Below are 15,887 nucleotides of genomic sequence, written 5' to 3'. Positions count from 1 at the left end.
TCATTTTTCCAGACTGAACCGAATCTGTCACTTCTCAGCCCAGCTCTAATCCTCCAAGTGTTCCTGTTTCCTCCAATAGTCCAAAGACGTGTTAGTTAGTAGGTTAATTGGTCGTTGTAAATGGTCTGGTGATTAGGCTAATGTTAAATAGGTGTGTTGCTGGAGGGCACAGCTTGTTAGGCCAGAAGGGCCTGTTCCATGCTGTATCTCCAAAACCATGTAAAATTTTAAAAACAGATCCGGCTAAGAACAGCTCCAATGCTATCTTCAAATTTACTGATGACACTCCTGTTGTTGGATAAAGCATAGGCGATGGTGGGTCAGCTTAGCAGAGCAGATAGGACGGCTGGCCACAACAGCAACCTCTCCCTCATTGTCAGCAAAACTAAAGAGCTGATTGTTGACTTCAGCAAGAGGAGTGAGTCTGCGTCAGTCTACATCAGGATTGACAGTGGAGAGAATCGGCAGCTTTAAATTCCTGAATATTAACATAACAGATCACCGTCCCTCGACACAGCACATGGATGCCATCACAAGGGAAGCCCATCAGCATCTGTACTTTCTTCGGAGCTTTGGCTTGTCACCAAACGCTTTGACAAACTTGTATCAATGTATTTTTTAAAAAGTACAGTATCCTGACTGGTTGCATCACGGTCTACCATGGCAATGCAAGTGCACAGGAATGTCTGAGATTCAATGTAGGGGACTGTGCTCAGCACATAATGGGCACGTTCCTCTCCACCATTGTCAGCATATGCTGCCGAAAGAAGACAATATCTGTCGTCAAACATCTCACCATCCTAGCCATGACATCTTTTCACAGCTGCCCTCAGGCAGGAGGTACAGAAGCTTGAAGTCTCACACCATCAGGTTCAACGATAGCAGCTACTTCCCTTCAACCGTTCAGTTCTTGAACCAACCAACAAAACTCTAATCAATACAGTTTAGCAGTGCTTTGACCATTTCAATTACTTTGGACTAAAATTGACTTTTTTGTTGTAATTATAAAATTGTTTATAATTTATGATTAATTTGTTTTTCTTGTGAATGCTGCTTCAGTGATGCTAAGTGCCTGTGATGCTGCTGAAAGCAGGTTTTTAATTGTACCTTTTTAATTCTAAATTTGACTTTGACCTTGACTACACCTACAGACAAGGTGCTTCAATACTGTTACAGCACTGAAATCTTTCTGATGCTGTTGTGGAATATTGGGTGTTTGCAAAAAAGCAGGACAACTCCACTCTGGTTAAAACTACTCTCAATATCAGCAATGTGATGAAAAGTGTTACGGACAGTCAGGTGTTCCCAACCTCTTTTATGCCATGGGCCCCTATCATTAACCGAATGCTCTGTGGACCCTAGGTTATGAGTTAGTAACTTCAAACTTTCTGCATAATCACTCACAGTTGAACTTCACATGCATGTAACGAGAGCTGTATAACTCATTTCCTTCTACCTTAGGCCATAAACTTATCAATCACCTCTGCAGTGGACCACTTTCTAGAGGTCCAAGATGCTGACTTCTAAAAAGAAGGGATCCATCCGTATGTTCCATGACCGCTGGGCTAAGTGTCTGAATGTAGGAGGGGACGATGCTGAAAAATAAATGTGCTAGGTTTTCTAAAATTGACTCCTTCTGCCTTAGGCCACAAACTTATCAATCACCCCTTGTAATGTTGCAAAAGTAGCCAGAGGCTGGGTATCCAGTAGTGAGTGACTTGCATCCTGACATTATCTCCAATGCACAAGTCAGGAGCATGATGATACTCCCCAAGTATACCAAGATACTGGGGAGAAAAGTAAGTGAGTAAATAAGCATTGTACCTCTCAATCTTGTTGACTTAGATTTTCATGAAGAGAAAGGGAATTATGATAAATATTCCAGCTGAAAATTGCATATTGTAATCCACCTCAGAATTATTCTGACAAATTGGCTCAGACATGAGCATGTGGGCATAGAAACCATAGAAAAACTACAGCACAGAAATAGGCCTTTTGGCCCTTCTTGGCTGTGCCGAACCATTTTCTGCCTAGTCCCACTGACCTGCACACAGACCATATCCCTCCATACACCTCCCATCCATGTATCCGTCCAATTTATTCTTAAATGTTAAAAAAAGAACCCGCATTTACCACCTCGTCTGGCAGCTCATTCCACACTCCCACCACTCTCTGTCTGAAGAAGCCCCCCACTAATGTTCCCTTTAAACTCCCCCCCCCACCCTTAACCCATGTCCTCTGGTTTTTTTTCTCCCCTTGCCTCAGTGGAAAAAGCCTGCTTGCGTTCACTCTATCTATACCCATCATAATTTTATATACCTCTATCAAATCTTCCCTCATTCTTCTACGCTCCAGGGAATAAAGTCCTAACCTATTCAACCTTTCTCTGTAACTCAGTTTCTCAAGTTCCGGCAACATCCTTGTAAACCTTCTCTGCACTCTTTCAACCTTATTAATATCCTTCCTGTAATTTGGTGACCAAAACTGAACACAATACTCGAAATTCAGCCTCACCAATGCGTTATACAACCTCATCATAACATTCCAGCTCTTATACTCAATACTTTGATTAATAAAGGCCAATGTACCAAAAGCTCTCTTTACGACCCTATCTATCTGTGACACCACTTTTAGGGAATTTTGTATCTGTATTCCCAGATCCCTCTGTTCTACTGCACTCCTCAGTGCCTTACCATTAACCCTGTATGTTCTACCTTGGTTTGTCCTTCCAACATGCAATACCTCACACTTGTCTGTATTAAACTCCATCTGCCATTTTTCAGCCCATTTTTCCAGCTGGTCCAAGTCCCTCTGCAAGCTTTGAAAACCTTTCTCACTGTCCACTACACCTTTGTTAGGTGTTGGTTGAATATGTGCAATAACTTATTTTATGAAGTGGAAGGTGGCTAAATTTTGAATAGGTTAAGACTAGAACAGCTTTTCTGCACTCTGTACCACATTAAAGTAAGAAAACATGAAGAAAAGCAACTAGATTACTTGTTTTATTTTGTTCGCTGCTGCAAGTTGGAGATCTGATCTGTTCAAAGTTCTAATGAGTAGGGAAATATCAGTCAGTGAATTGATTACTCCTGTAAAACTCCGATAACCTGACATACTTTGGTAAACAAGCAGATTTTTTGGATTAATGGATCTTATTGCTGTTAATGCCAGAGTGTATTTTTTAATTCACTTTTTTTTTAGATTCTATACAATATTATAATAAATTCCCGGTGAGTTTAAAAGGACCAGGGGAGATGGGATCCTTGTCTGTTTAAAAAGAGAGCATGGGAACTGGGGCCCCATTGATTTGGAGAGGAGCATAGGAAACATCACCTGGTTAGTCACATTTCATGCCATTGCAAATTCCAAGTAACCAGATTGCAGACCACTGTAGTTTTATTATAAAGCACCGAATTTTTAAGATGAATGAGATCTGGAGAACCTTGTTTTCATCCACAGTTGGTAGGCTGTGGAATGCTTCAGCAGAAAAGAAGTTGGAGTCAATAGAATTATCAAAGAAAATGAAAATGTTAGAAAAATAGCATTTAAAAATGGAAATAGCAGGAGGGTAGAATAGCAGAAAAAGAGAAGCAATGTGGGCATAATGGACTGAATGGCTTTCTTTTGTATTGTGAAGCTGAACTATACTGCCCTTTTATTAAAATAAGCTGCCTCAATGTTATATTATGGCTTTGTGGAACTTGTGAAGACTTTTGGGGGAGGTTGATGGTATGGAGTGAGGGTGGGCAATGAGGGATTTTTAAACCCGAAACAAAGAGAATGCGGGGGTACTGAGAAAGCATAGCAGTGTCACAGTTAAATAGGATTATATGTATTCATGTCTCATACAGTGTTCCAGTAGTTGACTTGGCAATCTTCTTTTATTCTGTAGCATTTTGAGCACTTCACCATGCAATTATGAATGATTCAAAGGATCAGTTCTTAACAACCTAAATTTTAAAGGCTGATTAGGACGAGGATTGATAGTACGGTGGGTTGAAACTTGTTGCAGCATTACTTCTGATATCATTATTAATCATTCCTGGTTAAAAATGTACCTGTGTTATTGTTGAAAATCATCATTTATGATTGTTAACCCTTGGCTGCCAGTCATCCTATTTTGTTACTCTTTAGCTCAGAATGCTCAAATGCAGGAGTTCCCAAATGGCAGAATTTTAATGCAGATAATTTGAAAATGATTGGTTGAATATAATATTGTTTGTTCAGTTGCATGCCTGTCAAGTTAACCTGAAAGCAAAATGGAGAATTTTTTTCTCTCTCTCTCCCTCTGAGAATGTTGTGCTTCATGCCTGCATTATTTTGTCAACTTTGCTATAGAACATCTTTACATTTACTTTGATTACAAGCAATGTGATTTGCTTAAGTTTGTCAGAAGGGAGTTTATTGTTATGAAGTTAGCCTAATTTAGCAATCATGGTGATCCTCAAAAAAAGTTAAGCAAATCCCAATTTGAGCCAATAAGATGATGAATCTGATATTATTATTGTATGGGCCAGCATCAACATTTTCTCAGTATTATGAAGGAATTTGGTGAGAATTTTATTTATTGCAGTGAGCTGAAAAGCTGGAACTGATTTGTAAGGTGCAAAGTTTTTGTTATAAATGCCAAAAGTTTAAAGAACTTGCTTTATATATTGGTCATAACATAATCAGAAAGTTCCTCATTCATGTCATGTAAACTGAGGCTCCACACTCTTCATTGCCTTTGCACGTACGCCTAACCTTTTGTCCTTTTGCAGCACAGCAACTTCCAATATTCTAGAGTCTCAATGGATTGCAAAGATACGTCAGAGATGAAAGATTACATCATTGAAAATCACTATAATGCCTTTCACAATTCCTGACAGGATGAATAAAAGTGATTCGGGACAATTATTTTCAACTATAGAGAAAGATTAAATGAAAGACAGGAATCAAATCACCATATCTTTTAAAAGTCATAATACAGCAGTGAGCAGATCAAGTTAGGATATGAATGCTATTTAATTTTAGTCCCTGTGAACCAGAGATCTTAAAAATTTTGTTGTATATACTTGCACTAACCATCTATTAACGGTTCCTTGTCATGTAAATAACTTAGAAAACCCTTTTAAAAGACCTTTAAAGTGAACTTCAAAAACAGTTTTCCTATCATTTAGCCTGGATTCCTATTGTGAGTGTCTAGGCTGGGAGATGGCTTTAAAGATACACATAGCTATGTACCACTTTGTGAGTTTGCAAAACTTTTTATTGGATTTGAAAGAAAAAATGCTGGAGCTATATAATGGAAATTACACCTTCCACACATTCTTTGACCCCTTTTCCCCTTTCACTGGAAAGAAGCCTGATACATCATGAAGAATATTTCCTCCTCAGCAATTGTTCCATCAATAAAAATATAACCATGGGTTGTCTCACTATGTCATGCTTCAAAGCTGGTAAAGGCCAAGTGTACGGATGAATTTGATAGCTGCACTCCTATCTGGTTACCATAGTGTTGAGTAAGGATCAGCATTCTTCTGTAAGCTGTGTCGTGAGCCTTGTATGCAACTGAACATTTTAGTGCCGGTACTGGCATTTTGTAAGCCTGCTGATCCTTGTATGCTCAGGTGGTTGGAAGCATTTCTTTCCAAACAGTAGAAGATAATGATTAAAATTATTCCGTGCTACTCAAATATTAATGTATGACACGAAGAGAATCTAGATCTAATGTTTAATGTTAAATTTATTGATAATGAATTTTGTTCTGATGAAGGGTCTCAGCCCAAAATATCGACTGTTTAATTCCCATCCATTGATGGTGCCTGACGTGCTGAGCTCCTTCAGCGCATTGTGTGTACTTATTGATAAAATTTGGTGATGACTTCTTAACACTACAACAGCTGACCAGACCAAGTTCTTTTCTTCCTCAAGTGAAATGTACATTCTCCCCATGACTACGTGGGTTTCTTCCAGGTGCTCCGGTTTCCTCCCATATTCCAAAAATGGACTTGATTGGTCACATGGGTGTAATTGGGCAGCGTAGGCTCATTGGGCCATAAGGGCCTGTTACCATGCTGTATACTGTATCTAAATAATTAAATGAATAAGTAAGAGTCAAACTAATTTGCTAATCGTACAGTGCGCGCGCACACACACATTCTCTCTCTCTCTCTCTCTCTCACACACACACACACACACACACACACACACACACACACACACACACACACCAATTTCTCTTAGAGCTTTGGGAAAGTTGCTTACTGGTTTTTTACACACCACAGGGTCTACTTTATGCTTCTACTTTTACTGCAGATCAAATTTGTTAACAGTAATATATTGGATGATGATTGAGCTTTAATTAAAAATGTGGACACTTCTGTCACTCATCTGGTAGTGATGCCAGCATTTATTGCTTATTCCTAACTGTGCTTGATCTGCATGAATTGCTGAAACATTTCGGAAGGTGATTAAGAATTACTGATCTTGGAGTCTTAAGTGGTCCAAAGTGGGTAGAAAAACAGACTTATTTCCATGAAGGACAATAAAGAACGTGAGAATTAGAAGCAAGAAGTTTTCTAACCCTTTGAATCTACTCCACCATTTATCAAGATTGACTCATCACAGTTGAGTCTACTCCACCGTCCACCACGGATAAACTTTTACCTCAATACCATTTTCTACACTAACCCCACATCCTCCTATTCCCTTAATCACCAGCCGTCTTTTGATTACTGACTGAAGGAACTCAATGATTGATCTTCCACAACCAGGCATTTTATCTGAACTTTTCGTGATCATTCAATGCTGATTCCAGTTCCGCATTGCAGATTTATTTTAACAACCCCGTTTAAGTTCTACAGCAGGCATGAAGGGAATTTGCCAGTTGGCTGTGGTGCATGTGTCTACATATTGCAGACTTCAGGTCCGCGTAGTGATTGCACAAACACAGAATGTGCTGGAAGTCAGATGACACCTAAGCTCTTGCTCCATCCCTGAGAACAGCATCAAGTCCAAATACACATGCAAAAAGTACTGAGTTGAGGAGCTGGATACCTGTTGTGTCTGACTTTTCATCTGGCTGTGATATTTTAAGAGATTGTTGATCTCATTTAAAAAGATAAATGGAGCAACTTGCCAATTTTTTCCATTTTTTAAAATTAATATTAATATTTCAATTAATTTACTTGTGCTTCTAGATATGCTTTTAAGTTCTTACAATTAAATAAAAATTTTAAAATTAATTTCATCTACATCCAGTCTGTCTAATCATTGAATTCACATAAAAACAGCAGAAAAGACTACAGAGAGCACAAGTAATCAGAAGCCCATCAGTATGGTCCTTGGGCAGGGATTGAGGGTCCGTTGCCTGAAGTGATCTTGTTGTATTGTTCTGTCCTCAGATTGGGCAGGTTGTATGGGGTGTCTTACTAAATTAGTGACCTAATGCTTTGATGTAAATTGTGTTCCTGTACAATTAACAAAGTACACTTTGTACAATTAATACTCTGCCATATTGGAAAATTTATGCTACCATTGAAATTATTATCAAATAAATTTGATAAATTATCTCTCCCTCTTTGTGGGGGAGGGGGCTTTGGGGTTCTAACATTTTTCTGTTCATTCTTTGGGGTTCTCTTCTGCTTTCATGGACGTCTGTGAAAAGTAAGAATTTCAGGTTGTATACTGTACACATTGATATTAAAATGGAACCATTTGAAATAAATTTTTTAAATAGTGAAAATGCAACTCCATTCCTTTATTAATTGTGTTGTTTTTCTTGTTTTAATTTTCAGGAATATTGTGATGCTATCCAGTTGAATTCGGGAGTTGACTACAGGAAAAGAGCTTCTTCTGGAGCAGCACGACTTTATTATCTGTAAGCTTTCCTATCACTAAAGTTCTGAAAGGATAGGAGGTACATTTTAATATATCTATTGCCATGATTATCCACCAAGATTTCCTAGACAAGAACACCATTGACAGTAGGGAAGGCCATTTACCTTCTCATGCAACTTAATGAGATCCTGGCTGACCTTTTATCTCAATGCCACTTTCCTGTACATATCCGTTATCCCTTGATTCCTTACTATACAAAAATCTGTCAACTCCTACTTGAGTGTATTCGAACTGAGCCTCCACAGCCCTCATGGGTGGATGTCTCCAAAGATTCACCACACTCCTGAGGCATTTTCTTGGCACCCACATTCACAAAACATTCAACCCTGCAACTATCCTGTTAAGATAATTATGTTTTCAAAATCTGATATGATTAATAAGGTACAGATGTAACTTTGGACAAGAATGGAAGTACCACACTACATACTGTATGAGTTAACAAAATTCTTGTTATTTTGTTGCTCCAAGGTAACCTCGACAGATAGCCGTTAATATTTGAGAGAATCTTTGATGGCTCTGGGCCTGTACTCATGGGAGTTTAGAAGAATGTGGGGGAATCGCATTGAAACATTGAATATTGAAAGGTTTAGATAAAGTAGTTTAGGACAAGATGTTTCCTGTAGTGGGGGAGTCTAGGACCAGAGAGCACAGCTTCAGAGTTCCATGACGTCCTTTTAGAACAGAGATGAAGAAGAATTTCTTTAGCCAGAAGGTGGTGAACCTGTGGAATTCATTGCTGCTGATTACTGTGGAGGCCAAGTCATTGCATATATTTTTAGTAGAGCTTGATAGGTTCTTGATTAGTCAGGGTGTCAAAGGTTACGTGGAGAAGGCAGGAGAATGGGGTTGAGAGGAATAATAAATTGGCCAGGATGAAATGGCAAAGCAGACTTAATGGAGCAAGTGATCTTATTCTAATCGTAAGTCATATGGTCTAAGTATGAGAGAAGGTACAATAAGAAGAATTTTGGAACATTGCTCTCGAAGGCTCACTGAAGAATCTGCAATGTGTAACTGGAATGTGATTAACTTGTTATTGTCACGTGTATTGAGATACAGTGAAATACTTTGTTTTGCATGCCATCCATGCAGATGATGTACCTTGAGGTGATACAAAGGGAAGAGCAATAACAGAATAGAATGTATTCACACAATTTTCTACGTTCATGATTCATAATAACAGATATTGAGAATAGCCTCAGCTTCTCAGATCCTTTTCAATGATTTAGTGAAGGAACCGCATGCATTATTAGGCAAAGTATTATTTAAACAAAAAAAGGAAGAAATCAGCAGTTTAAGCAACAACTGGAGATAACAGTTGTAAATCAATGTTTCAGATTAAGTTTCTGCTCCAGGACTGAGAGGAAAGAGGAAAGATTGCCAATATAATGCTGTAAGAGGAGGGAGGTCTGGATCAGAGGTAGGTAGGTGATAGGTGGAACCAGATGAAGAAGTGATGAAGGGCAGATGGAACCAGGCAGTGATCAGGGGAAGGGGAGTGGTAATTGGAGAATAAAGAAATGTGTCTAGGCAGGTGACTTTGTGAGAGGTGAGAACATGGGGAATGGAGCTCGTTGAACTTGGAAAATTCAAAACTCGTACCTTTGGCTTATAAGCTACCCAACTGAATACGAGATGCTGTCCTTCCAGTTTGCATTTTGACTCTCTGTAGCATTGAAGAAGGCTGAGGATAGATCGGTGTGTGAGTAGGATGCAGAGTTAACATAGTGTACAACCAAATGCTGAAGGTGACCACTGTGGAGAGAGTGCAGATACTCCAGAAAACAGCCAACTAGTCTACTATTGGATTCACCAGTGTAATGGTGGCCACAACAAAGCACCAAATGCTGTAGGGCAACTAAGAAAAGGTGCAGGTGATCCTCTGCCTTACCTGGAAGAGCTGTTTTGGTCCCACGTCAATGGTGAGGGAGAAGGTAAAGGGATAAGTGTTACATCTTCTCTGTTTGTAGAGGGAATTAGCAGGAGATGGGGAAGGGTGGATGAGGAGAGGTAAGCAAACCATACAGTCATAAAGGTGAGTTGGAGGAGAGGGAAGATGTGGCTGGTGGTGAGATCACATTCCTCTAGCAGTTTGTCCTTTGCTTATTTCTTCTGTTTTCTTTTTGCTCCAAAATTCAGAATCTGTGGTCCCTTTCATTTCCAGAGCAGTATTCGAATAGTGATGTCCAAAGGGATCTCTGTGAAGTGTATGTTGGCTTTCATTATAAGAGGCCTTTGAGTACAGTAGCTAAGTAAGACATAGGAGCGGAATTAGGACATTCAGTTTCTCAAGTCTGCTCTGCTGTTCGATCACAGCTATTTTATTATCCCCCTCAAAGCCATTCTTCTGCCTTCTTCCCATAACCTTTGATATCCTCACTAATTAAGAATCTATTAAATTCTGACTTAAATATACCCAATGACTTGGCCTCCACGGCCACCCGTGGCAATGAATTCCACAGATTCACTACCCTCTGGCTGAAGAAATTCTTCCTCATCTCTGTTCTAAATGGATGTCCCTCTAATCTGAAGCTGTGCCCTCTGGTCCTAACCTCCCCCACTGTAGGAAATATCTGCTCCACATCTACTCTACCTAGCCTTTCAATTTTTGATGGAAGTTAATGAGATCCCCCCTCATTCTTCTAAACTTCAGTGAGTATATCAAATGATCCTCTACAATTAACTTTTTAATTCCTGGAATCATTCTCGTGAACCTCTTCTGGTACCCTCTCCAATGCAAGCACATCTTTTCTTAGATGAGGGGCCCAAAGTTGCTTTCAATACTCTACAAGTGCAGTCTGACCAATGTCTTATAAAGCCTCCACATTACATCCTTGTTTTTATATTCTAGTCCTCTCAGAATGAATGCTACCATTGCATTTGCCCTCATTACCACCGACTCAGTCTGCAAGTTAGCCTTTAGGGAATTCTGTACAAGGACTCCCAAGCACCTTTGCACCTCAGATTTTTGAATTTTCTCCCCATTTGGAAAATAATCTACACCTTTATTCCTTCTACCAAAATGCATGACTGTATGCTGTATCCCATACACTATATTCCCTTCACTATATTCCATAGCCACTTCTTTGCCCATTCTCCCAATTTGTCTATAAGTTCTTCTGCAGATACACTGCTTCCTCAACACTATCTGCCCCTCCACCTATCTTCGTATCATCCATAAACCTGGCCACAGAGCCAACAATTCCATCATCCAAATAATTGCCTTATAATGTAAAAAGAAGTGGTTCCAACACTGACCCTTGTGGAACACCACTAGTCACTGGCAGCCAACCAGAAAAGCCCCCCTCAGTTTCCATGCATTGCCTCTTGTCAGTCAGCCAATGCTGGTATCTTTCCTCTTGTAGTGTTAAGTAGCTTCATGTGCTGCACCTTGTCAAAGGCCTTCTGAAAGTCCAAGTAAACAATGTCCACTGACTTTACTTTGTCTACCCTGCTTGTTATTTCTTCAAAGAGTTCTGACAGATTTGTCAAGCAAGATTTCCCCTTAAGGAAAGCTTGCTGACTTTGGCCTATTTTACATATGCCTCCAAGTACCCTGAAACTTCATCCTTAATAATAGATTCCAGCATCTTTTCAACCTCTGAAGTCAGGCTAACTGCCCTATAATTTTCTTCCTTCTGCTTTCCTCCCTTCCTTAAAGAGTGGAGTAACATTTGCAATTTTCCAATCCATTCCAGAATCCAGTGATTTTAGAAAGATCATTCTTAATGCCTGCACAATCTCTTCAGCTACCTCTTTTAGAACCTTGGTGTTTAGTCTGTCTGGTCCCAAGTGGCTTGTCTATCTTCAGACCTTTCAGCTTACCAAGCATCTTCTCCTTATAATAGCAACTGCACTCACTTCTGACCCCTGCTGACACTCTTTAAGTTTCTGGCATGCTGCTAGTGTCTTCCACAGTGAAGACTGATGCAAAATACATCTTCAGTTTGTTCCCCATTTCCTTATCCCCCATTACTACCTCTCTAGCAAAATTTTCCAGCAGTCTAATATCCACTCTTGCCTCACTTTTATTCTTTTATAAAGTGCCTATCAAGAGTATTCATCCTCCCCCCCCCGGGAAATTTTCATTGTTACTGTTTTACAACATTGAATCACAATGGATTTAATTTGGCTTTTCATTGACACAATCAACAGAAAAAGACTTATGTCAAAGTGAAAACAGATCTGTACAAAGTGAGCTAAATTAATCACAAATATAAAAACAAAATAATTAATGCATAAGTTTTCACCTCCTTCAAGTCAGTATTTAGTAGATGCACCTTTGGCAGCAATTACAGCCTTGAGTCTGTGTGGATAGGTCACTATCAGCTTTGCACATCTGGACACTTCAATTTTTCCAAATTCTTCTTTACAATATTGCTCAAACTCTATCAGATTGCATGGGGATTATGAGGCTCTTTTCAAGTCCAGCCACAAATTCTCAATTGGATTGAGGTGTGGACTCTGACTTGGCCTCTCGAGGACATTAACTTTGTTGTTTTTAAGCTAATCCTGTGTAGCTTTGACTTTATGCTTGGGTTCATTGTCTTGCTGGAAATTAATTTTCTTCCAAATCGCAGTTCTCTTGCAGACTGCATCAGGTTTTCCTCCAGGATTTTCGTGTATTTTGCTGTATTTATTTTACCCTCTACAAACCTTGCAGTGCCTGCTGCAGTGAAACATCCCCACATCACTCTTCATGGTTGGGATGGTATGTTTTTGATGATGTGTGGTATTTGGCTTACGCCAAACATAATGTTTGGTCTGATGGCCAAAAGATCAATTTTGGTTTCATCAGACCATAGAACCTTCTTCCAGCTGACTTCAGAATCTTCCACATGCCTTCTGGCAATCTCTAGCTGAGATTTCATGTGAGTTTTTTTCAACAGTGACTTTCTCTTTGCCACTCTCCCATTAAGCTGCAGCTGGTGAAGTACCCAGGCAACAGTTGTTGTATGCACAGTCTCTCCCACCTCAGCCAGTGAAGCTTGTAACTCTTCCAGAGTTGTCATAGGTCTCCGGGTGGCCTCCCTCACTAGTCCCCTTCTTGCATGGTCACTCAGTTTCTGAGGATGGCCTGCTCTAGGCAGATTTACAGCTGTGCCATATTCTTTCTATTTCTTGATGATTGACTTAACTGTACTCTGAAGGATATTTAGTGACTTGGAAAATCTTTTGTATCCATCTCCTGACTTGTGCTTTTCAATATTTTTTTTGTGGAGTTGTTTGGAGTGCTCTTTAGTCTTCATGGTGTAGTTTTTGCCTGAATACTGACTCACCAGCAGCTGGATCTTCCAGGTACGTATGTATTTTCACTGCAGTCAATTGAAACACCTTGACTGCACATAGGTTTCCTAAAACAGATCTCCATTTAACTAATTACGTGACTTCTAAAACCAATTGGCCGCACTAGTGATGATTTGATGTGTCATATTAAAGGGGGTGAATACTTATGCAATTAATTATTTTGTGTTTTATATTTGCAATTAATTTAGATCATTTTGTAAGATCTGTTTCACTTTGACACAAAAGAGTCTTTTTCTGTTGACCAGTGTCAAAAAAGCCAAATTAAATCACTGTTAATCAATGTTGTAGAATGATTAAGAAATGAAAACTTCCAAGATGGGGGTGAATACTTTTTATAAGACCTGTATTTCTAAAAAAAAACTTCTGGTATCCTCTTTTATCTTAATTGGATAGCTTATCTTCATTTTTCATCTTTTCTCTCCTTATAGCTTTTTAGTTGCCTTTTAAAAACTTACAAATCCTCTGATTTCCCATTAATTTTTGCTATGTTATATAACCACTATTTTGCTTTTATGCTGTCTTTGACTTCCTTTGTCAGCCAGGGTTGTGTCATCCTCCCTTTATAGTACTTGTGTATCTTTGGATATATTTGACCCGTGCCTTCCAATTGCTCCCAGAAACTCCAGCCATTGTTGCTTTGCTGTCATCCTTACTAGTGTCCCCTTCCAATCAACTTTGGGCAGCTCCTCTCTCATGCCCCTTTTCTCCACTGTAATGTTGATATCTCTGACTTTAGCTTCTCCCTCTCAAATTGCAGGATAAATTCTAGCATACTATGATCACTCTCTCCCAAGGGTCCCTTTACCTTAAGCTCCCTAATCAAATCTGGTTCATTACACAATCCCCAACCCAGAATTGGCTTTCTCCTAATGGGCTCAACCATAAGCTGCTCTGAAAAGCCACCTTATAGGCATTCTACAAATTCCCTCTCTTGGGATCCAGCACCAACCTGATTTCCCCAAACTACCTGTGTATTTAGATTTCCTGTCGCTATTGTAACATTGCCCTTTTCATGTGTCTTTTCTATCACCCATTGTAATTTTTTTCTCACATCCTGGCTACTGTTTGGAGGCCTGTACATAACTCCCATCAGAGTCTTCTTATCCTTGCGGTTTCTTAACTCTACCCACAAGGATTCTGCATCTTCGAATCCTAAGTCACCTCTTTCTAAGATTTTGATTTAATCTTTTACTAACAGATCTACCCCACCCTTTCAGCCTGCCTGCCTGTCCTTTTGATACAATGTGGATTCTTGGATGTTAATCTCCCAACTATGATCTTCTTTGAACCACGACTCAGTGATGCCCACAATGGGGTCTTATTAAAATTATGCATAGCCTTAGTGTGACTCCTGCTGGAGAACTGTGTGCAGTTTAGGTCTTCTTATTGAATAGGTTTGCCATAAAGGGTGTTAAATTTAGATTCTACCGGTTAAATTCCTGGAATGGCTGGACTGTTGGTTATAGAGAAAGTAAACCAACTAGGTGTGCATTTACTTAAATTTAAATGGGGAAGGAATATCATTGCAACTTACAAAATTCCACTGGTCTAGACACTTGTATGCTGAAAATATATTCCCCTTACCTGAGTTTCTAGAAGGAGGGGTCAGCCTCAGGATGCAAGGTACTGTATATCATTCCGAACTAAGATTAGGATAAATTTCTTCACTCAGGGTGGTGAGCCTGGGGAAATCTCTGAAAGTTGTGGAGCCTGTCACTGAGTATATTTAAAGGAGAGAGATTTCTATTTTCAAAATGTGTCCATGAGTGTGGGGAGAGAGTTCAAATGTAGTATGAAGGGAAATGAAGGGGTTGTCATATGAAGAGCATTTGCCAGCTTTGGGCCTGTGCTCACTGGAATTTAGAAGAATGCAGCAGGGTCTCATTGAAACCAACCAAATGTTGAAAAGACTAAATAGAGTAGATGTGGAGAGGATGTCTTCTACGATGGAGGTGTCCAGAACTAGAGGGCACAGCCTCAAAATTGAGGGATGACCTTTTAGAACAGAGGTAAGGAGGAATTTTTTTTAGCCAGAGAGTAGTGAATCTGTGGAATGCTCTGCCACAGACAGCTGTGGAGGCAAATCTGTGGGTATTTTTAAAGTGAAAGTTGATAGTTTCCTGAATAGTCAGGGCATCAAAGGATATTGCGAGAAGGCGGGTGTATGGGGGTGACTGGGATGGTGAAGCAGACTTGATGGGCTGAATGGCCTAATTCTGCTCCTATGTCTTATGGTCTTAAGGTTGTACTAAAATAGATGATCTGACATTGATCTATTGAGTAACAGAGTAGGCTCCAACAGCAAATAGACTATTCTCTACTCTGATGCTTTTATGTTTCTGCTACTGTAGCTCATTCTAGCTAAGGCAGGTCTACCAGAAGTGTTCATAACCTTGTCAATGAGTAATAATTGTAGGCATGATTGTTTTGCTAAAAGCTAATTTTCATGGCAGTTATATCCTATGTATGTATGTCCAGAGCAATAAGCTTGAACTTGAACTTTCACTCATGATAGATTAGCTGCATTACCTGTGAGTGGACATTCTGAAATATTAGAATATTCAAGAAGTAGGAGCAGGAAAAGTCAATTCTGCTTCTGTAACCATAAGACTATAAGGCATTGGAGCAGAATTAGGCGATTTGGCTTCCATCTGATCATGGATAATTTATTTTCCCTTTCAACCCCACTCTCCTATCTT

The 15,887-nt window shown here is 39.5% G+C and overlaps 1 protein-coding gene across 2 annotated transcripts in view; it reads left to right on the top strand.

Annotated features, from left to right (window-relative positions):
• The window catches only part of afg1lb (AFG1 like ATPase b), a 135,707-nt gene that overhangs the window by 66,534 nt on the left and 53,286 nt on the right, over positions 1 to 15,887 (top strand). For both annotated transcript variants that reach the window (XM_063040803.1, XM_063040801.1), the window contains exon 8: positions 7,779 to 7,861. In XM_063040803.1, the coding sequence (XP_062896873.1) occupies positions 7,779 to 7,861 (83 nt within the window). The remainder of the gene's footprint in view (positions 1 to 7,778; positions 7,862 to 15,887) is intronic.

Source organism: Mobula hypostoma, chromosome 2 (assembly GCF_963921235.1).
Source record: "Mobula hypostoma chromosome 2, sMobHyp1.1, whole genome shotgun sequence".
NCBI classification, from domain to species: Eukaryota; Metazoa; Chordata; class Chondrichthyes; order Myliobatiformes; family Myliobatidae; genus Mobula; species Mobula hypostoma.
The sequence above is the reverse complement of the archived record's forward strand: the minus strand, read 5'-3'. Positions and strand labels throughout refer to the sequence as shown.